This window comes from Thamnophis sirtalis, unplaced genomic scaffold (genome assembly GCF_051295495.1).
Source record: "Thamnophis sirtalis isolate CommonGarterSnake01/CBP01778 unplaced genomic scaffold, rThaSir2_p1.2 scaffold_9, whole genome shotgun sequence".
Classification (NCBI taxonomy): domain Eukaryota; kingdom Metazoa; phylum Chordata; class Lepidosauria; order Squamata; family Natricidae; genus Thamnophis; species Thamnophis sirtalis.
In genome coordinates this window covers 967,385-990,187 of record NW_028261389.1, presented here as the reverse complement: position 1 = coordinate 990,187, position 22,803 = coordinate 967,385, and the positions used below count along the sequence as shown (strand labels likewise).

General features: G+C 45.7%; 1 protein-coding gene across 1 annotated transcript; it reads right to left on the bottom strand.

Annotated features, from left to right (window-relative positions):
- Window positions 1-668: 668 nt before the first annotated feature.
- Window positions 669-8,518, bottom strand: LOC148043951 (C-type lectin mannose-binding isoform-like). The gene is made up of 6 exons (XM_087722492.1): window positions 8,462-8,518; window positions 7,163-7,236; window positions 6,202-6,290; window positions 4,271-4,411; window positions 2,602-2,716; window positions 669-730 (listed from the first exon to the last, which is right to left on the bottom strand). The coding sequence occupies exons 2-6, from the start codon at window positions 7,218-7,220 to the stop codon at window positions 669-671; spliced, it is 465 nt and encodes a 154-aa protein (XP_087578618.1). The 5' UTR covers window positions 7,221-7,236; window positions 8,462-8,518.
- Between the last annotated feature and the right edge of the window lie 14,285 nt (window positions 8,519-22,803).

Below are 22,803 nucleotides of genomic sequence, written 5' to 3'. Positions count from 1 at the left end.
CTGGGGCTAAGACTACAACCCGCCCAAATAGTATGAATGTTGTGTTTTAATTATGTATTTGTCTTATATGTTAAAAGTTTGTCTCCCCCCCCCCCTTTTAAAGTTGTAAGCCGCCCTGAGTCCCCCCAGGGAAAAGGGCGGAATATAAATAAACTTTAAATCTAAAATCTAAATCGTAGCCTCAATGGAATTGGCCTTCCAGAGAAACCCCTTTCATGCCAAGGTTCATCATGCAGAAGACTCCGGGGGTCTTGGGTTTGGGACCTCCACCATCTCCCGAGTTTCCAAAATAAACAAGGCCAGTCATGCTAAAGCAGAATTTATTGGACCTCCCGGCGCATCAGGAGGAGCAAAATCAGATCCAAGCTACAGAGAGCATCCCTTAAGACAGAGGTTCCCAACCGGGGGTGAGAGACGATATTTCAGGGGGTTTAGAAGTGTCAAAAGTATATTGTATATGTATAATTCTATGCAAATAACAATTTATTTTTTAAGGGGTGTGAGAATATATCAGAAGCGTTGTAGGGGTGAAGGATATAGAAACATTGGGGACCCCCAGCATTAAAGGAAGGGGTGCAGAGCAGAGATTTTGGCAGAACTTCGTTGATTCTCCAGACTTCACCAGGTGCTTCTCTCACCACAGAGCAAGAAAAGGATCTCCACTAGTATTAGCACTGGCAGATGAAAGGGTAGGTCCTGCCACAGTGAATGTCGTTCCAGTTCATGAAACCTGGGCAGCAAAAGAAAAAGTTTAGCAGTGACCCCACTCAGAGTCCCAGAAGAGCATTTCAGAGGCCCCTCCCTCATCTGCAGGGGACATGAAGATACCCCCGGTGGAGAACGTCAGGTGCAAAGGTGGCCTTTGGGTTCAGCTGGTTGCTGTAACCAAGATAGTTTATCTAGCCAACAAATCAGGATGCGGCAAACAGGCTTTGCCTGTCAAGCTCAGCCACAAGAGGGAAGCAAACAGTTACATTGACACACACACACACACACACACACACACAGACAAACACAAAGACCTTTCCTTTTTCCTTTACCATGTGCTAAGGACATCCCTGAGTGATGGGTTTGGGAGCCAGTATTCTGGCTTGCAAAAAGGCCCCCCAGTTAGACATTGTAGCTTGCACAGAAGAGCATGGGCATGGTGTGGCTGCAGTTGTGATATCCTGGCCAAATTGTATCATTGTTGGCTGGGACCAGTGGTGGGCCTGGCATCCTCCACATGAACGCATCCAGCGTGCCCATGTGTCTTACCCTCCAGAGGCTCCGCGAGCCTCCGCTACGCTCCAGCTGCTGGGCGGAGCGTCACACAGGGGCTGAACGCACCGTGGATGTGTGCGGAAGCGCCAAAGAGTTTAAAGACAGGTAAGGATGACAGGCGGGCAGGTGGGCTCTCTGGAACTCTGTACCGGAACGGGGCGTACCTCCTGCAACCCACCACTGGCAGGGACTGTCCTGACTCTCAGCAGGGGACTCTTCCGGTAGCATGGCTGCAAGTGAGGCTAGTAACCTCACCTGCACCTTCTGTCCTTCACTGGGAAGCACATCAGGAAAGGTTACATTCTGAGCCCTCCAGGTGGAGGCTAAACACTGAAACCGCCAGAGATTCTTCTGCAGGGGGATAGTTAGCAATAGCAGTTAGACTTATATGCCGCTTCATAGGGCTTTCAGCCCTCTCTAAGCGGTTTACAGAGTCAGCATATCGCCCCCCACAGTCTGGGTCCTCATTTCACCCACCTCGGAAGGATGGAAGGCTGAGTCAACCCTGAGCCGGTGAGACTTGAACCGCTGAACTGCAGATAACAGTCAGCTGAAGTGGCTTGCAGTACTGCACCCTAACCACTGCGCCACCTCGGCTCTTTTTAAGCAAGAAAAGAAAAAAAGCTAAATGTCCAAAAAGATAAATTATGGCCATCGGGAAGGAGGTCAAGATGGAGCTTATGCGATGATGGTCCCTTAATGTCTCCCATCACACTTGACCAGTAAAGAATTCCTCTTCTAGTTCTAGATCTAGTTCCATGCCATGCCATGCGATTCTCCCCTCTCCTATTCTCTATTATTCTCTAGATAGAACTGAGGTGGTGCAGTGGTTAGAGCGCAGCACTGCAGGCTACTTCAGCTGACTGCTATCTGCAGTTCAGATCTCACCAGCTCAAGGTTGACTCATCCTTCCGTCCTTCCGAGGTGGGTGAAATGAGGACCCAGATTGTTGGGGGGGTGGAGAGGCTGACTTTGTAAACCACTTGGAGAGGGCTGCAGAGCACTGTGAAGCGGTATATAAGTTTAAGTGCTGTTGCTATTCTATCTCATCCCACCCCTTCCCATCTCCCGTTCCATTCTGTTCTATTTATTCCATTCCATTCTTAATAATGTGCACATGCAGTTTGAATGTTTGAAGGAGTCATGGCTTTCATTTCCATTTGTCCCACAGATGTTTGGGTTCCCTTTGATCTACTAGGGTGTTGGACTGTGAGAGCTTAGAAGCCAAGAGATCAATGAAGATCATCAGTTGTCAAGGGGTGAGCATTCCAAGATGGGTCACCTGGGGCCTCATTGTTGGAAGCCTCCCTCAGTTGCATCCCCACCATCTTGCCATACCTGACCCTCTCCTGAGATGGACACAGTACTCCACGCCACTCGCGTCGTTGGGCTCTCCCTTATTCCAGTTGAAGTAGTTGGTGCTGGATCCGTCTGACCACTCCCACGTGCGGGTCTGGAATGACAGGGAAGCCACGTTAGGCAATGGAGAACGGGGAACCCTCTACATGACCCAGGAGAGGAGATGAATCTCTCTCACCCCTCCTCTTCCTCTCTCTCTTTCTTTCTTACTCTATCTATCTATCTATCTATCTATCTATCTATCTATCTATCTATCTATAAGTATCTATCTATCTATAAGTATCTATTTTCTAACTATACTCAATCTCAGTTGATCTGGTTAAATTTGGATGCTTGGATAGGTGGCAATCAGGAGATCCAGGGAAAAGATGTCCCAGAAGAAAACTACCTGGAGGTGTCCAGACACTCAACACTGATTGGTCTCAGGAATAGGATCAAAGTCAAGGGGTCCTTGGGTGGGAGACCCCCAGCAGAACCCCAGAGCTGTAGGGGAGACTGAAAGGTATCTTGGGAGTTTGTAGGGGGAAACCTACTTCTGTGTTATTTCTATTCTTAAAGTCGCCAGGAACTGATCTCAATTCCAGGGAAACTTCCCTTCTTTGTAGATCATCAAACATTTTTCAGGCATTGAAAATGCAACTGAGCACAAGATGAAATCCTGCCAATAACAGAAATGAGCCATTTCTGCATAAAATAAAATAAAAATAAAATAAAATGGAAAAAATAATAAAATAAATAAATAAATAAAAATAAAATAAAAAACAATAAAATAAAAAATAAAAATAAAAATAAAAATAAAAATAAAAATAATATAATATAATAATATAATATAATATAATATAATATAATATAATATAATATAATATAATATAATATAATATAATATAATATAATATAATAATATAATATAATATAATATAATATAATATAATATAATATAATATAATATAATATAATAATAATATAATATAATATAATATAATATAATATAATATAATATAATAAATATAATATAATAAATATAATAAAATAATATAATAAAATAATAATATAATAATATAATAAAATAATAAAATAATAAAATAATAATAAAATAAATAATAAAATAATAATAAAATAATAATAAAATAATAAAATAAAATAAAATAATAAAATGGGGGGAACGCTTTCGTCCCGAGATGAATTGGGGATGAAATTCCTCCCTTTGGGGCTTCAAAGGCAGCCCCCGGTCCTCAACTGGGCAGGAAAGTTTGGGGAGGGGGCAGGAGAAAGGGCCTCAGGGGTTTCTCAATGGCTTTGTTCAGTGGTGAAATTCAAAATATTCTGTGGGTGTGGCTTGGTGGGCGTGGCAGGGGAAGGATACTGTAAAATCTCCATTCCCTCCCAATCAGCTGGGACTCGGAAGGCAGAGAATAGATGGGGCGGGGCCAGCCAGAGGTGGCATTTGCCAGTTCTCTGAACTACTCAAAATTTCTGCTTCTGGTTCTACAGAACCGGTCAGAACCTGCTGGATTTCACCCCTAGCTTTGTCCAGGGCAAGAGCTTTTAGCAGAGGGATCCTGGCCTCCCATTGGAAGATCCTTTGAAAATCCCCTTAGGAGCAACAACGAATGAATGGAAACAATATCACCAAGAGAAAGGGACCTACTTTCAGTCGATCATTCAGTCCAATCCAGACCTGATATCGACCTGAGAGATGTTCTTTGATGTAGTTGGCCAACCTAGTTGACGCTGCATAGCTGTGGATGGAGGCGAGGTGGCAGCCTGACTTCAATGTCCTGCAGGACATCTGGGGGAGAGAGAGAGAGAGAGCAACCAGAAGGAAGGGCGCTGGTTCAGCAGGGAAGAAACAGGTGTGTTTGCTTGTTTGTACTGTGCAAGGGAGACAAGAGCAGGGATCCGATTGCATGGCCCAACCCACGGTCTTGAACCCCGCAGATTTCCTCACTGGGTCTGCAGCTCTTGACCAGTTCCTGGCTTAAATTCCCACTTCATTTATTGCCATCTGAGATGCCCTTCGGAGGCAAAACAGTCTCAAGATGCCAGCCGGAGTTGCCAGCGAAACATCTTGAAGTCTCTTGTCTGCAAGGCGGTCACTCAACCCTAACGCTCAACACGGAGTAAGGATTAAAAGAGTTGGAGGTCTTCTAGCCTGCTTTCTCCCTGGTTCGCTTTGACATCCGGGCTCTGTCATTTCCCACAGCCCCCACCTTCCCTGGGGGTGTGTTTGGAGGTTGCAGCTGGTTCTTCCCCCCCTTGTCCCTAGACAGGATTGGGTGAACTTTCCTCCCTCCCTCCCACCCTGCTTGCACAGTCCAGGGTTTTCTGCCTGTATTTTTCCTATCTCCCACCCTTTCCTTCCCGTTGTTCTCTCCCCTCCACCACTCGCCCACCGGATTTATAAAGACAGGCGTAGCCTCCATCCTACAAAATTGGATGCTTCAATTCCTTCTAGGAAACTTATGGCTTTTCCTGGCTCTGTGCTCCGCAGACCACCCGGGCCCTGCTTGGCTGGGCATCTCCCATTGCCAAAGCTCATCGTACCCATTGCGGGAATTTGATGAAGCCGAGTGGCTCCTTGGCTGGCCCCAGATCCAAACTAAACCCGGACATTTCCAGCGGGGAGCAAGCGGAGCGCAAGGAAGGCGTCTCTTCTGGTTTCTCATTCTGGGACTTGGCATGCCGCCCTCTCCTGCCACCTCTGCCCTCTCCAGCATGCTACCCCCGTCCCCTCTGCGGATGCAATGGCAGCAGCTTTGGGAGACGCTGGCCAGTGGGGGGGGGGCTAGGCTAGCGCAAATGCTTACGGGTGTAGTCAGGAGGCAGCAGTTCTGTGGATGCACATGGCAAATGCGAGGCAGGACGAGTGTCGGAGAGGGACAGTTTGGGGGCATGGCCAGCCAGCCATCACTACCGGTTTGGCAACCCACAGCCAATTATCACTACCAGTTCGGCCAAAGCGGGAGCAACCCACTTCTTACATAGACACACACACACTTTAGCCACGGTGGCACACTGGAGTGCAGGCTACTTCTGCTGACTGCTGTCTGTCTGCGATTTGACAGTTTAAATCTCACAAGGCTCAAGGTTGACTCAGCCTTGTGCCCTTCCGAGGTGGGTGAAACAAGGACCGAGATTATTGGGGGTCATAAGTTGACTCTGTAAACTGCTTAGAGAGGGCTGTGAAAGCTCTGTGGATCAGTATATATGGTAAGTCTGAGGGCTCTTGTTATTCCTATCCCTCTTCTTTGTTGGAGCCCCTTAGATATTGGAAGATGGCTGTCATGTCTCCCCTGGTCCTTCTTTTCACCACAATAGTCAAACCCAATTCCTGCAACCGTTCTTCATATGTTTTAGCCCCCAGCCTCTTACTCTGCCCAACAGATACTGGACAAACCATAATACACTCCATAGAATACTTGAATTTCAAATTGTTCTAAAATCATGACCTTTGTTCCCTTTTCATGCACCCATAGTGGTGGCCCTCCACTTCAGCCCAGCCAGAGGTGACTTTGAGGGTATTCAAGGCTCCACCTAGACTTCTCCTCCCCCTGGTGCCAAGATAAAAGCCCTTCTAACCTCTGCATCATGCCAAGTCTTCTGTTCACTGAAGACCTTATAGCAACGCCCATTCAGGTAGAGCCAACTGTAAGGACAGCCTTTGGCTCCTGTGGGGGAAGAGAGAAAGCCAATGAGAAGATGGCCAGGAGAAGGGGAGGAGGAGGAGACAGCTGGGTCTGCAGAACATGCCTAACCTCCTGAGCTACCAATATCTTTGAAACTGACTTGGCCTCGGACAGAGTGGCTGCATTTGCAGATAGTCCAAAGCCTGGTTAGGGTTGGCCTTGCTTAAATCCCTTCAAGCTGCTAGTCTTATGTGAACCCCACGGCTTTTGTTGGTCTCTCCTTCACTGAACTGTGCTGAGCCGGAAAATGGATTCCATCCAGAACCAGGCCATTGACTGGTGCAAGGGACAGGGATCTAGTGGGTCTCTTCTGAAGGATCTGCATTGGCCTCCTGCCTGATCCATAACCACTGAAGCCCTGAATGGCTGAGTGGCTAATTTTTGTGGGACTGCCCACTGGTGCCCACTGCCCAGGAGGGGTCCTTCTGAACAAGCCCCTCCCCACCATTGGATCCTCAGCTCCCAGGTCCCTGGAAAAGGGTCTCAGCTCTTGTGTGGGTCCCAGGGACAGGAATCCTAGCCCCACTCGGCTGTTCTTTCTTTCAACTCTATTTATTCATGTAATAAATTTATGTCCCGTCGAAGCAGCTTTTTAATAGAGAAAAGGACTGTTCTTTTGCCAAACCTTTAACTGTTCATGAATGATTCTGAATTTCGATTGTATTTTGTTTTGCAAGGTAGCAAAAGGCCCTGCGTTTTGGGGCAGCGAGAGAAGGAGGGATCTAAATTGCAGAATAAGCCAAGCAGGAAGAAAAGCAACTTCAGAGTGAGGATTCTGGGGAGGTCAAACGAGGAAGGGGATGAAATGCAAGAGCTTCAATCTCTCTGACCCCAGAGACCCTCCTCAAACTTACCTCTTAGGCAGAGGGCCACGACCAGCAAGCTGAAGGTCAAAAAGATGAATTGCCCCATAGTCTTCCTTCCTTCCCTGCAAAGAGAAGAGTAAAGGGGGGGAGAAGGAGGAAGGAAGGAGGAGGAGGAGAAGAGAAGGAGGAGAAGAAGAGGAAGAAAGAGGAGGAGGAAGAAGAAGAGGAATAGGAAGAGAAAGGAGGAGAAGGAGGAAGGGGAAGGAGGAGAAGAAGAAGAAGAGGAAGAAAGGAAGAAGAAGAAGAAGGAGAAGAAGGAGAAGAAGGAGAAGAAGGAGGAGGAGGAAGGAGGAGGAAGAAGAAGGAAGAAAAAGGAGGAGGAGAGGGAGGAGGAGGAAGGAGGAGGAAGGGTAAGGAGGAGGGTAAGAAGAGGAAGAAAGAGGAGGAGGAAGGAGAAAGAGCAGAAGAAGTGGAAGAGAAAGAAGGAGGAGGAGGAAGAAGGAGAAGGATGAGAAGAAGAGGAAGAAAGAGGAAGGAGGAGAAGGGGGAAAAGAGGAAGAAGAAGAAGAGGTTGAGAAGGAGGAGATGAAGGAGGAGGAGGAAGGAGGAGAAGGAGGAGGAGAGGAAAAGAAAGGAAGAGGAGCAAGACAAGTAGTAGTAGTAGTAGTAGTAGTAGAAGAAGAAGAAGAAGAAGAAGAAGAAGAAGAAGAAGAAGAAGAAGAAGAAGAAGAAGAAGAAGAAGAAAGAGAGGAGGAGAAGAAGAAGAAAGAGAGGAGGAGAAGAAGGAGAAGGAGAAGGAGGAAGAGGAGAAAGAGGAGGAGGAGGAGAATGAGAAGAAGAAGAAGAAGGAGAAGGAGAAGGAGAAGGAGAAGGAGAAGGAGAAGGAGAAGGAGGAAGAGGAGAAAGAGGAGGAGGAGGAGAATGAGAAGAAGAACACGGTCTTTGGGAGGGACCTCTCAGGAAAGGGGGATCCACCTCCACCAGTGACCAAGCTGGGACTCCAAAATTTGGTTTGGCAGTTTTATACCTGCCCAGCTGGTGCCAATTTCTGCCTTCCTGGATATGTAGCAGCCTTGGTGGGTCACCCTGGATTCTGCATTGCTTTTTAATGGGAAGTGGGACCTTCCTTAGAAAGGATCTCCTGTGGGTCTCTCTCTCTTTCCCATGTAAATCCCCAATAGATCTCTTTTTTCCTGAGGGACCCTCCCGCAGATCCCCTGCTGCAAACAGGACATCCCCCGCAGCCCCCCTGCAAGAGGTCCCTTCAGATGGAGAGAGAGACGCAGGAGAGATCTGCTGCAGGGGCCTCACCTGCCAGGTGCCCACAGGTGGGAGAGCCCCACTCACCTGTCCCTTCGCCTCCACAGGTAGAAAGTCTGCTCAGTGGCAACTCCAGGCTCCCCTCCAGCAAAGGGGATGGAGGCATTTAAAGGTAAGGCCGGGGGTGGATCTATTGGGGGGGGGGGGTGGAGAGAAGGAGGAAATACTCTTCTTGAGAAAGGTGTGTTGGTCTAACAAACAGAATTAAGCTTTTTCCCCATTCTTTCCAAGGAAAAGGTAAATACCCCCTTGACTCCCTATGTAAGCATCAGGTTCATTTGTTCAAAGCACTGGAACATCTTCCCATATTACGTTAAACTCTGGCTGGCAACAATAATGATGACATCAATTATAAAACAATATCACACATATTAAAAACCCGGCGTCAAATGGAAGTTTCCTCAAACCTCCTTAAATTCTCCAGGGGAGGGGAGAGCCCCCTGTTAAGACCCATGTAGTAGAAGTTGGTTTGGGGAGAGGACCCCTAAACTGAGGACCAAAAAGCCCCCCCCCCTTTCCTAGGAAAATCCAATCCTGATTCTGGTGGGGTCTCAGCTGCATTCGGGCTCTGCGTTCATTTTGCCTTATTGATTCATTGGTTTATAAAATTATCCAATTTATGCAAAACTGTAAAAATCCAAAATATGGCAGCTAAGCGATGGGGAGGGAAGGAGGCGGAAGAGAAGGGAGGGAGGTGGGAGGTGGGATAGAATCTATCAACCATCCCCAAAGTGAAACCCCTCCGTTGGAGCCCTGAGCCAAGAGGCCGACCAAGGTCTTCGGCTCTTACAAGAGGTCAGGAGGTCAGGAGGGTTGGAACCGACCTCCCCTCTGGGTGGGGGGGCCGCAATATTCCAGAAGACACCCCCTCCCCAACTTGCTTTGAGTTAACTTTATTTTTTATTTGGGTTCGTAAGGTCCCAGAAGGTTCCTGAAGCCCCTGAAATGCCCAAGAGAGATTGGAGACTCCAGACGAGGCTTGCAAAAAATATCAGCTTCTATTTATGGCCGTAGCAAAAGCAACAAAACTACACCCAAAACATACAAATAAATGCATGTGAGGAATAGCGCCCCCCCTGCAAGGGGGGCTCAGAGGATTATATGCATTTTAGGCAGATTGGAACAAAATTTATCCCATCAGAGACAAAGATTCGTTACCAATGTGATCTCTAAAGTATTTTGTTGTTCAAGCTCCTGTCTCTTTCTACCTTGTCTACGGAGGATTCCTACAGCCTTGTGTTGAGGGTGGCAGCCCCCCACTTTACCAAATAGTTTTTCAGCAGAATGCTTTAAGGATTCATGGGCCAGAAAAACTCCCTAATTTGCTTCCTTTATCTATGCAGCTTGAAATTCCCACGTAACAATTTCTTCTACTAGCTTCGAAGCCAAGAATGGAAGCCAGACGCAGCAGTGAGATAACATTTGCAGTCCAGTATTAAAGTTCCTGTTTTCTATGCTAGAAAACAACTAATTTCTGACAGTATACAATAAATTAAGCAGAAGCAAATACTTGGGAATTAATATTTCAACCTCAAATGGGAAATTATATAAGTATAATTATGAACCACTTTGGCATAGTATACAGACAGAGATGAAAACATGGGACAAGTTGCAGTTATCTTTGTTGGGAAGAATAGCAGCAGTGAAAATGAATATTTTACCTAAATTTTTATTTCTTTTCCAAATGCTAGCTATACTTAAAAAAGATGCGAACCTGCTAGAATGGCAGAAGGATATTAATAAATTTGTATGAGCAGAAAAGAAGCCGAGAGTAAAGCTAAAAATAATGCAAGATGTGCGTGAGAAATTTGAAATTACCCAACCTAAAATTATATTATGATGCAGTAGCATTATCTGTAATTAGTGATTGGATTGACTTAACTAATGATAGGATACTTAATATCGAGGGACATGATTTGGTATATGGCTGGCATGCTTACCTGTTATACAACAAAAAAGTGGACAAAAACTTTAAAAGTCATATTTTAAGGAATGCTTTACTGCGGGTTTGGAAAAAATATCAATACAAATTAAATGACAAGATACCCATGTGGGCAATTCCTAGACACGCAATAGAAAATATGAACATAGCACAAAAGCAGGATATAATTACTTACAGACAGCTTCTTACCCCAAGGGGTGTATTACAACTAAAATCCTTAGATGTATTAAAAGAGGAAAAGGTAATTCAAACATGGTTCCAGTATGGACAGCTACAGGCCAGGTGGAAAACAGATCAAAAAATTGGTTTCATGCAATTCGAGGATAATTTATTTAAACAAATAAGAGATCAAAGTTTAATGCATATAAAGAGGATATACAATGTATTAGTACAGATGGATTCCGAAACAGAACTAGTTAAAGATTGTATGATAAAGTGGGCTCAAAACATTGAAGACCCAATAATGTTGGATACATGGGAAAGAATCTGGGTAAGAAATGTAAAATGTACACAAGCCCAAAACCTGAGAGAAAATTTTTACAAGATGTTCTATAGATGGCATTTAGATCCTAAAAAGTTGGCTTCTATGTATCCGAATTTACAACCCAAATGCTGGAGATGTGGTTCTTTCGATGCTACATGCTTCCATATATGGTGGACTTGCCAAAAGGTTAAGGCATTTTGGATAAAAATATGGTGGATTATGCAAAATGTTCTTTAAAAAAGGATAAAGTTTACTCCTCAGTTATTTTTGTTAGGTATAATTACCGACTGTACAGCGGTAGAGATTAACTTGATTCTGCACCTAATAACGGCAGCAAGACTGTTGGTGGCGCAATACTGGAAGAAGGAAGACTTGCCTACAATCCAAGAATGGACATTGAAAGTCACAAACTTAGCAGAGATGGCTAAAATATCTGCATATCTTAAGGACCACTCAAATGAGAGATATAAACGAGACTGGAAAAATGGATTGACTATATACAAAATAAATATGGGACTAAGAAATTCCAGATAGCTTATGTTTAAGATCAGGAATGATTTAATTTGTTTAAAGTTAGTTTAGCAAGGAGAAGCTAAGTTCAATGCAAAGATGTTATCAATTTCTTATTTTTCCCCCCCGATATATGTTAGACTGTGTTTGTTAAAAATCTATACCGTGTACGGGTTCTGGGAAGTCGGGGGGGGGGGGAGGTTGTGGGGGGTTGGGGGAAGGGGAGAGGGATATATATCAGGTTTGACGAGACGTGTTAGATTTTAATGTAATTTGACCCCACATGTATACTGTTTTTTTCCTTATATTTTCATTACTATTATGATTACTATTATTTCTTCTTTAAAACTAGGATATGTTAAGCATATTGACATGCAGCGGAAATACACCAATGAGAGGAGGAGTGGGAAACAGAAGGGAGAAGAAAGATGGGAAGAGAGGGATAGGAGAGAGGGTAAGGGGGGAAGATGAGGATAAGGAGGAGTGGATTGTAGAGAGAGGAGCAGTAGAAAGGGAGGGGAAGTAGAGCAGAAAAAGGATGATGGAGGGAAGATAGAAAGTTGGAGGGTGGTAGAAGAAAGAGGTGTATGGAGAGCAGAAGAGCTATAATGGGTTTCTATTTTTCTGGGCATTGTTGACAAGAGGAACTGATGTAATTATTATTTAAAACTATATGATACGGGTTATGTATAGTATACATGTGAGTCTGTGTTATGAAAATGGAAATGGAAATAAAAAATATTCTTAAAAAAAATAAATTAAGCAGAAGCCAATATTGATTCGTATTGATTCATATACTCCTTCAGGTAGATGGTGGAAATGCTGCCCGTTTCCTTAATTGATTGGGCAATTCTTTACTGTTCCTGAGAATCAGAAGTTTATTTGGTGTGCAAATAAAATTAAGGGCAAACACAGATTAAACAAACCAAAACCGACTGCAAGCCTGCACTCTGTTTAAATATGGGGAAACCAGCAAAGACTCTCATGTTCAACCAAGTATTTATTCAGTTGCATAAATCCTTTTGCCCTTGCTGATGCCACGCCAGCCGTCCCTCCGTTCAGCTCTGCCGCGCATGAGCATGCGCCTCCAACCGGCCAGCGGCTCTTAAGGTTTCTGCCGGGCATGTGCAGGGGGTGGGAGCATGCGGGGGGGTCCATGTGCATATGCAGGGTGGAGTGCATGGGGGCAGGTCTGTGGGGATGCATGCACATGCAGGGGGGCAGGGCGCATGGACAGGGGCTGCACAAGCATTGCGTTTTGGAGGTTCACACGCACGCATGCATTCATACACCTGGATGCGCTCTTTGGGCACTCGGTCTGGAGAAGGTCAGTCATCACTGGCCCAGGGTCTCCTGCTTGAGCAGGGGGTTGGACTAGAAGACCTCCGGGGTCCCTTTGCAGCTCTATTCTGATTGAGATTGACATGTTGCATATAACAAAGAAACTCTTTCTATACCCATCTAAGCTCTGTCCTGTCCTGAGCGTGAAGCTCTCGTTTCCACAGAAATAAACGCCTGAAAATCCACTTCCTTGTTCCGGGTGATTCATTGGCCATCCCCTTGAGCCCAGCTGAGGTAGACCCAACAGGGACGTTGCAGAACAAGCTTCTGGTTCCAAGAAACTGAATTAAAAGACTAAGTCACCCCCCCCAATAGAGGGAGGAAGACAGCCCCCTCTAAACAGATGCCTCTCTCTCTCCTGCTAGGGGTGAAAAGGTTTGCAATGGTTGAGTCTCGATTTAAGAGAGTGGGAAGAAATATCCACCTGGCTGAGTTCCAAGCTGGGAGGAAGATCCTGGAAACATGGGGACTGATTTGAAAGATGGAGAACAAGAACATGGGCTATTAAAGAAAGTGGGGTTTGCTTTCTGCCTCTAAAAAAACATGTCTCTCTTTGGGAAATATAATAATCCACCTTTTTAACATATTCCTCAGAATATTTCATTCCTCTAGGGGGCCTGTGTGGCTTCCTGTAAAAGGCTCTGGGGACTGTTGGGCAAATACCAGCTTAAAAGCAGCTAATGAGGTGGCTGCAGTGATCCCTCTTCTTATCTCTCCCGGGTATTTAGTCTGCCTTTCTTTATTCCGTTTGTTGAAGGGATGATCCCGGTGGGGATTCAGTGGCATGAAGATATCTGGGTGTTTTTGAAATTTTGTTTGCCAGGGGCTCAGTTTCTGCGTTTCCATTCTTTCCATGGTCAGGTTGGGTTTTTAGCCATCTTTCGCTACGTTGCATATTTTTTTCTGAATGGAAACATCGTTTCCCAGATTTGACCAGTTATGGATAGTTTAGAGGGATTTCCTAATTCTTTAGGGGATTATCTCTCCTCCTCCTGTCAGACCCGCAGCCATCTTTCCTTTTGGATCTCAGGCCTGCCACCCTTTCCATTATTCTTCTAGGCATTTTCTCTGGTGGGAAAAGGGGAGGGGGGATTGTAGGGAGTGAGATGATATGCGGCCATAACAACATTCTTTCTAGAAAGCCAAGGTCATCCTTAATAAATTGGAACTTTGAGGAATCCTTTGCCTCAGAGTCTGATTGACTTTTGGATGCTATTTGGAACCCTGACATTAACCCGAATCGCTATTAAAAGGCTTCACCAAATTCCAGGGTGCTCTCCAGGGTCCTGAACCCGGGTGCTGTAAAGACTCAGGGAAGGTGGAGGAAGAGAAGAAGCCCACAGAGGGAGCAGGAGAGGACAGAATCTTTTGGAGAGACCATCTATTCACCTTCCGAAGTCTTAATCGAAGCCGAGGAGGCCGCCGAGAGGGAACGCCAGCTGGGAGCCAGGCGTAAAGAGCTGACTTCTGGGCGAATCTCACAGGCAGACCTGACCCTGAAGGACGAAGCCTCCCCTAAGGAGATGGTGCTGAAACCACAGATGGGTGTGAGGTAAGCCTTGACCCACAAGTGAAGGAGACCAATGCAGACGCCAATCGAGCCCTCCGAAGATTGGGGACTCCCACCGCCTTCACACGGTCAGTAACTGCCCAGCCTTCCAGATCAATTCGGACAGCTAACTCTAAGTGGGCCGAGCTCTTGCCTTGGTGCCAAGTTTCCCAGGTGGACTCTGCCCCAACCAATGTTCACCTTCCCGGGTTGAGACCCCGTAGTGCCCCGTAGTGGCTCCTTCCATACAGTGAAAAGCAGGTCAACCCACAAGCTCACTGCTGGAATGGGAGCAATGGGAAGCCCCCGTTAGCCAAAGGGACACAAGATCTAACAACTGGGCTGGGGGGAAACTGCTTTGCCAGCCGGTGTCCAGCCCGCAGCAAAAGGTTTGTGGAGTTTCCAACCCCAGCCAGCCACCAGCGAGTAAAATCCCACTGGGGTGGGCTTTCTATCGAGACCAAGGATGGGTGCCGTGTCACTGGACGCCAGCCCCCCTTCTGCAGGGGGCACCCATGCAGGTGTATGGGCCACTTCACCCCCAAGTCCCGATTTCCCAACAGGCCTCTGCCCCACAGCTGCCACCGGGATTAGTGTCCCAAGGGTGTGTGTGTGTGTGTGCAACTCCAACTGCTGGTCCAACAGACCACACAAGCTCAGGCCCCACCAGTTCCTGCACATCCTCAAATGGTAGACATGTATCAAATTTGGAAAACAGTTCAATCTGCAGTTGTTTTGATTTGCAAACCATCCGCTCCTTTTCTTTTCATTCCTCTTAAGGTTTAGCTGAAGAAATCTTGCCGTTTCTCTTTGCTAGAGAGAGGAGGGAGTTCAGCCTCAGAAGGGCAGCCTGTTTCTGAGCAGTTGCCAAAGGAATTATTTCTCACCACTGGAGTTTCCCCAACACATTTTGTGGAGGAAACTCATTTTATAGTCTTGGAACCTTATTAAGAAACTTCTATTAATAAAGGGGTCCCCCCCCTTTTTTTTCCAGTAAGGCCAAAGAATTTGAAAGGATATAATAAATTTTCTAAATAAAAATGGTGACAGTTCACAAAGATTACTAGGGACCAATAAAAAATACACATTTCCATAGCAAGAAAAATTAAGCAGGAATTATTAAATTGTTTTATTCAAATAGGAAAGTACATTCTTATTTGCATATCACTTCTGGAATTTGTGCCAGACCTTGATTTTGTTCATTAGAAAGTTTTGTTATAGGAATGGCTAGTTATATATTAACGTGTAAAACCTCGGGGTTTGTTTATTCTGTACTGTGCTAAGAAGAATTGGAAATCAATGCCTCCTTTTTTTTTTCCTCCTTGTATATCACACCCCTTGTCCCCCCCCTTAATTTCCAATTTTCTTCTTTGTATTTTATATCATTAAAATTAAAATGATAAAAAAGAGATGGAGAAGCTGCCTGCAAATTCTGGGGAGGAAAACAGCAGCGAAGATGAGCCGATGATAAGGGCAGCCCTCCGCCCCTTTGCCATCAAAGCCAAACTTTCAGTGCCCGAGACTGGAGGAGGGGGGGTAGAAGGGGAGGTCGAGGCCAAGCTAAAAGCCCTTCTAACCTCTGCATCGTTCCAATTCTTCCCTTCAGCGAAGACCTTATAGCAAAGCCCGTTGCCGGGGAGCCAATCTATAGGACACTGATAGCCTTCGGCTCCTGTGGGGGAAGAGAGAAAGCCAATGAGAAGATGGCCAGGAGAAGAGGAGGAGGAGGAGACAGCTGGGTCTGCAGAACATGCCTAACCTCCTGAGCTACCAACATCTTTGAAACTGACTTGGCCTCGGACAGAGTGGCTGCATTTGCAGATAGTCCAAAGCTTGGTTAGGGTTGGCCTTGCTTAATTCCATTCAAGCTGCTAGTCTTGTGTGAACCCCACAGCTTTTGTTGGTCTCTCCTTCACTGAACTGTGCTGAGCTGGAAAATGGATTCCTTCCAGAACCAGGCTGTTGACTGGTGCAAAGGACAGGGATCTAGTGGGTCTCTTCTGAAGGATCTGCACTGGCTTCCTGCCTGATCCATAACTACTCAAACCCTGAATGGCTGAGTGGCTAATTTTTTGTGGGACTGCCCACTGGTGCCCACTGCCCAGGAGGGGTCCTTCTGAAGAATCCCCTCCCCACCATTGGATCCTCAGCTCCCAGGTCCATGGAATTCTCAGCTCTTGTGTGGGTCCCAGGGACAGGGATCCTAGCCCCACTCGGCTGTTCTTTCTTTCAACTCTATTTATTCATGTAATAAATTTATGTCCTGTCGAAGCAGCTTTTTAATGGAGAAAAGGACTGTTCTTTTGCCAAACCTTTAACTGTTCATGAATGATTCTGAATTTCAATTGTATTATTTTTGCTTTGTTTTCCATGGTTGCAAAAGGGAAGTGGGACCTTCTATAGAAAGGATCTCCTGTCGGTCTCTCTCTGTCTTTCCCATGTAGATCCCCAATAGATCTCTTTTTTCCTGAGGGACCCTCCCGCAGATCCCCTGCTGCAAACAGGACATCCCCCGCAGCCCCCTTGCAAGAGGTCCCTTCAGATGGAGAGAGAGACGCAGGGGCCTCACCTGTCAGGTGCCCACAGGTGGCAGAGCCCCACTCACCTGTCCCTTCACCTCCACAGGTAGAAAGTCTGCTCAGTATCAACTCCAGGCTCCCCTCCAGAGGGGGCAAGGCCAGGGATGGATCTATTGCGGGGGGGGGGGGGTTGGAGGGAAGGAGGAAATACTTTTCTTGAGAAAGGCGTGTTGGTCTAACAAACAGAATTAAGCTTTTTTCCCATTCTTTCCAGGGAAAGACTAAGTACCCCCTTGAGTCCCTATGTAAGCATCAGGTTCATTTGTTCTATGCATTTTTATTCAAATCATTGGCACATCTTCCCATATCACATTAAACACTGGCTGGCATCGATTATAAAACATCTATTCTCTATTACAAGATAAACATTAAAAGCCTGGCATCAAATGGAAGTTTCCTCAAACCTCTTTAAATCCTCGGGGGGCTAAACGTTTATACCCTCTATTTGCCGACCAAGGTCTTCGGCTCTTACAAGAGGTCAGGAGGTCAGGAGGGTTGGACCTGCCCTCCCCTCTGGGTGGGGGGACCACCATATTCCAGAAGACATCCCCTCCCCAACTTGCTTTCAGTTAACTTTATTTTTTATTTGGGTTTGTAAGGTCCCAGAAGTTTCCTGAAGCCCCTGAAATGCCCAAGAGAGATTGGAGACTCCAGACGAGGCTTGCAAAAAATATCAGCTTTTATTTATGGCCGTAGCAAAAGCAACAAAACTACCCCAAAACATCCAAATAAATGCATGTGAGGAATAGCCCCCCCCCTGCAAGGGGGGCTCAGAGGATTACATGCATTTTAGGCAGATAGAAACAAAGTTTATCCCATCAGAGACAAAGATTCGTTACCAATGTGATCTCTAAAGTATTTTGTTGTTCAAGCTCCTGTCTCTTTCTACCTTGTCTACGGAGGATTCCTACAGCCTTGTGGTGAGGGTGGCAGCCCCCCCCCCTTACCAAATAGTTTTTCAGCAGAATGCTTTAAGGATTCATGGGCCAGAAAAACTCCCTAGTTTGCTTCCTTTATCTATGCAGCTTGAAATTCCCATGTAACAATTTCTTCTACTAGCTTCGAAGCCAAGAATGGAAGCCAGACGCAGCAGTGAGATAACATTTGCAGTCCAGTATTAAAGTTCCCATTTTCTAGGCTACAAAACAACTAATTTCTGAGCGTATACAATAACATAAGCAGAAGCCAATATTGATTCGTATTGATTCGTATACTCCTTCAGGTTGATGGTGGAAATGCTGCCCATTTCCTTAATTGATTGGGCAATTATTTACTCTTCCTGAGAATCAGAAGTTTATTGACATATTTGGTGTGCAAATAAAATTAAGGGCAAATACAGATTAAACATATCAGACTGCAAACATGCACTCTGTTTAAATATGGAGAAACCAGCAAAGACTCTCCTCTTCAATCAAGTATTAATTCAGTTGCATAAATCCTTTTGCCGTTGCTGATGCCGTCCCTCCGTTCAGCTCTGCCGCGCATGAGTATGCGCCTCCCACCAGCCAGCTGCTCTTCAGGTTTCTGCCGGGCATGTACACTTCCTTCTTCCGGGTGATTCATTGGCATCCCCTTGAGCCCAGCTGAGGTTGACCCAACACGGACGTTGCAGAACAAGCTTCTGGTTCCAAGAAACTGAATTAAAAGACTAAGTCATCCCCCCCCCCCATAGAGGGAGAAAGACAGCCCCCTCTAAAGCCTCTCTCTCTCCTGCTAGGGGTGAAAAGGTTTGCAATGGTTGAGTCTCGATTTAAGAGAGTGGGAAGAAATATCCATAGTCAGGCCTGCCACCCTTTCCATTATTCCACTAGGCAGTTTCTGTGGTGGGAAAAGGGGAGGGGGGATTGTACGGAGTGAGATGATATGTGGCCATAACAACATTCTTTCTAGAAAGCCAAGGTCATCCTTCATAAATTGGAACTTTGAGGAATCCTTTGCCTCAGAGTCTGATTGACTTTTGGATGCTATTTGGAACCCTGACATTAACCCCAATCGCTATTAAAAGGCTTCACCAAATTCCAGGGTGCTCTCCAGGGTCCTGAGCCACAGCACCGACCTGAACCCGGGTGCTGTGAAGACTCAGGGAAGGTGGAGGAAGAGAAGAAGCCCACAGAGGGAGCAGGAGAGGACAGAATCTTTTGGAGAGACCATCTATTCACCTTCCGAAGTCTTGATCGAAGCCGAGGAGGCCGCCGAGAGGGAACGCCAGCTGGGAGCCAGGCGTAAAGAGCTGACTTCTGGGCGAATCTCACAGGCAGACCTGACCCTGAAGGACGAAGCCTCCCCTAAGGAGATGCTGCTGAAACCACAGATGGGTGTGAGGTAAGCCTTGACCCACGAGTGAAGGAGACCAATGCAGACGCCAATCGAGCCCTCCGAAGTCTGGGGACTCCCACCGCCTTCACACGGTCAGTAACTGGCCAGCCTTCCAGATCAATTCGGACAGCTAACTCTAAGTGGGCCGAGCTCTTGCCTTGGCGCCACGTTTCCCAGGTGGACTCTGCCCCAACCAATGTTCACCTTCCCAGGTTGAGACCCTGTAGCGCCCCAGAGTGGCTCCTTCCATACAGTGAAAAGCAGGTCAACCCACAAGCTCACTGCTGGAATGGGAGCAATGGGAAGCCCCCGTTAGCCAAGGGGAAATTAAATTATTTTATTCAAAGAGGAAAGTACGTTCTTATTTGGATATCACTTCTGGAATTTGTCCTTGTGGAGAGAAAATATGGAACTTTGACCTTGGATTTGTTGATTAGAAAGTTTTGTTACAGGAATGGCTAGCTATATATTATTGTGTAAAAACCTGGGGGGGTATTCTCTACTGTGCTAAGAAGAATTGGAAATCAATGCCTCCTTTTTTTCTTTCTTTTTCTCCTTGTATATCACACCCCCGTCCCCCCCCTTAATTTCCCATTTTCTTCTTTGTATTTTATATCATTAAAATTAAAATGATAAGAAAAAGAGATGGAGAAGCCGCCTGCAAATTCTGGGGAGGGAAACAGCAGGGAAGATGAGCCGATGATAAGGGCAGCTGTCCGCCCCTTTCTATCAAAGCCAAACATACAGTGCCTGAGACCGGAGGAGGGGGGGTAGAAGGGGAGGTCGAGGCCAAGATAAAAGCCCTTCTAACCTCTGCATCGTTCCAAGTCTTCCGTTCACCCAAGACCTTATAGCAAAGCCCGTTGCCGGGGAGCCAATCTTGAGGACACTGATAGCCTTTGGCTCCTGTGGGGGAAGAGAGAAAGCCAATGAGAAGATGGCCAGGAGAAGAGGAGGAGGAGGAGACAGCTGGGTCTGCAGAACATGCCTAACCTCCTGAGCTAGCAACAGCTTTGAAACTTTGGCCTCGGACAGAGTGGCTGCATTTGCAGATAGTCCAAAGCTTGGTTAGGGTTGGCCTTGTTTAATTCCCTTCAAGCTGCTAGTCTTGTGTGAACCTCTCGGCTTTTGTTGGTCTCTCCTTCACTGAACTGTGCTGAGCCGGAAAATGGATTCCTTCCAGAACCAGGCTGTTGACTGGTGCAAAGGACAGGGATCTAGTGGGTCTCTTCTGAAGGATCTGCACTGGCCTCCTGCGTGATCCGTAACCACTGAAGCCCTGAATGGCTGAGTGGCTAATTTTTTGTGGGACTGCCCACTGGTGCCCACTGCCCAGGAGGGGTCCTTCTGAACAAGCCCCTCCCCACCATTGGATCCTCAGCTCCCAGGTCCCTGGAAAAGGGTCTCAGCTCTTGTGTGGGTCCCAGGGACAGAAATCCTAGCCCCACTCGGCTGTTCTTTCTTTCAAGTTTTCATGGTTGCAAAGGCCCTGCGTTTTGGGACAGAGAGAGAAGGATGGAAACTAATCCAAGAGAAAAGCAACTTGGAACTGAGGAGAAATTTCCTGACAGTGAGGACAATTAACCAGTGGAACTGCTTACCTCTAGAAGTTGTGGGTGCTCCATCAACAGAGGTTTTTAAGAAAAGACTAGACAGCCACCTGTCAGAAAGGTTGTCTGTCTGTCTGTCTCTCTGTCTCTGTCTCTCTCTCTCTCTCTTTCTCATTCTCTCTGTTCCTCACTTTCTCTCTCTTTCTCTCTTTTTTTCCTCTCTCTCTCTCTTTCTGTGTCTCTCACTTTCTCTCTCTTTCTCTTTCTCTCTCTCTTCCTCACTTTCTCTCACTTTCTTTCTTTCTCTCTCTCTTTCTCTCTCTCTCTTTCTCTCTCTCTCTCTTTCTCTCTCTCTCTCTCTTTCTCTCTCTCTCTCTTTCTCTCTCTCTCTCTCATTCTCTCTCCCCTCACTTTCTCTCTCTTTCTCTCTTTTTCTCTCTCTTTCTCTCTCTCTCTTTTTCTCTTTCTCACTTTCTCTCTCTCTCTTTCTCATTCTCTCTGTTCCTCTCTCTCTCTCTCTCTCTCTCTCTCTCTCTCTCTCTCTCTCTCTCTCTCTCTCTCATTCTCTCACTCTCTCTCACACACACACAAAATTTAATCCTAGATTTAAAAATCTTCATTTTCGAACACCAAAATGCAAATGTTTCAAAGTTCTTTCAAAGTGTGGCTAAACTGCACCAAGAGTTGTATCAGTGGAGACGCTCCAGCTGGGAGCCCAATCCAGGGAGGAACCCTCTGTGCTCAAACCCTCAGTTTTCATCCGCAGAATTTTCTACAGACCACGGAAAGGTATCCTTTAGGTCGAATAAAGGAATTTTTTATTTTAATGTAATTTTTTTATTTTATTTTTAATTTATTTTTTTATTTTATTTTCTATTTTTATTCTTATTTTATTTTTTATTTTTATTTTATTTTTTATTTTATTTTTATTTTATTTTTTATTTTATTTTTTATTTTATTTTTTATTTTTTATTTTTTATTTTATTTTTTATTTTATTTTTTATTATTTTATTTGCTTTGTCATGCATTGTACGAGATAGCATGTATAAGTGTAAACATGGACCTGAACAAGGGAAGGGGTACCAATAAATGGGGAGAGTGGGACAGGGGCGGAAGGCAGGCTGGTGGGCTTATGCACGGCCCCTTCACGGACCTCTTAGGAATGGGGTGAGGTCCATGGCGGACAGTTTGAGGGTGACGCTGTGAGGGTTAGAGAGGATGTAACAACAGAGGCAGGGAGAGCATTCCAGGCGTTGACCCCTCGGTTGCTGAAGTCGTCTTTCCTGCAATCCTGGAATTTGGAACAGTTTACCTTGAGTTTGTATCTATTCGCCTGTGTATTATTGAGGTTGAAGCTGAAGTAGTGGTTGACAGGTAGACCTCATTAGAGTCAAGGAAAGACACCAGTATTTGACAGCTTTTGATATCAGGGATGGTGAGTTTTAATATCCACTTATGCTTTTTGCATTGGCCAATTGGAATTATGAAAGCCTGTATTTTCCAGATTTAGGAATGGTTTTTTTCAGATACAATTGACAAATTTCTGGTGATATATCCAGATGACTTCTTGATTTACTCTGAGGAAGGAAAGGCTCGGGGGCAGCAGGAGGGGCTGAAAAGGCTGTGGGAGAACAAAACGTTTGCCGAGCTGAAGAAGTTTGACTTTGACACCTTTGACAATTGGCATTTGGGCTACAGGGTTTCAAATGAGGGTCTCCAGATGGATCCCACCAAGGTGTGGATGGTGTAATCCTGGCACACAGCCCTCGTTCCAATATAAGAGACTTTCAGAGTTTTCTGGGCTTTGGGAATTTCTACAGGAAGTTCGCTCCTAAATTTTCCCTCCAGGTGAAGCCTCCCACTCAAGTGTTGAAAAAGAAAGCAAAGTTCTCTCAGATGAAGAAGGAGCAATCTGCATTTGAAAAGTGACATCTTTGCAACTTAGCCATTTCCCCACCACCCTGATTCACCAAAGCCATTTATCATTCAGACTAGCAAGTCAGACGTTGTGTTAGGATTGGCATTAGAAGGGGGCAGTTACTCCCCTGTACTTTCAATCCAAAGCATTAACACTCCCAGAAAGAAATTATGACGTTGC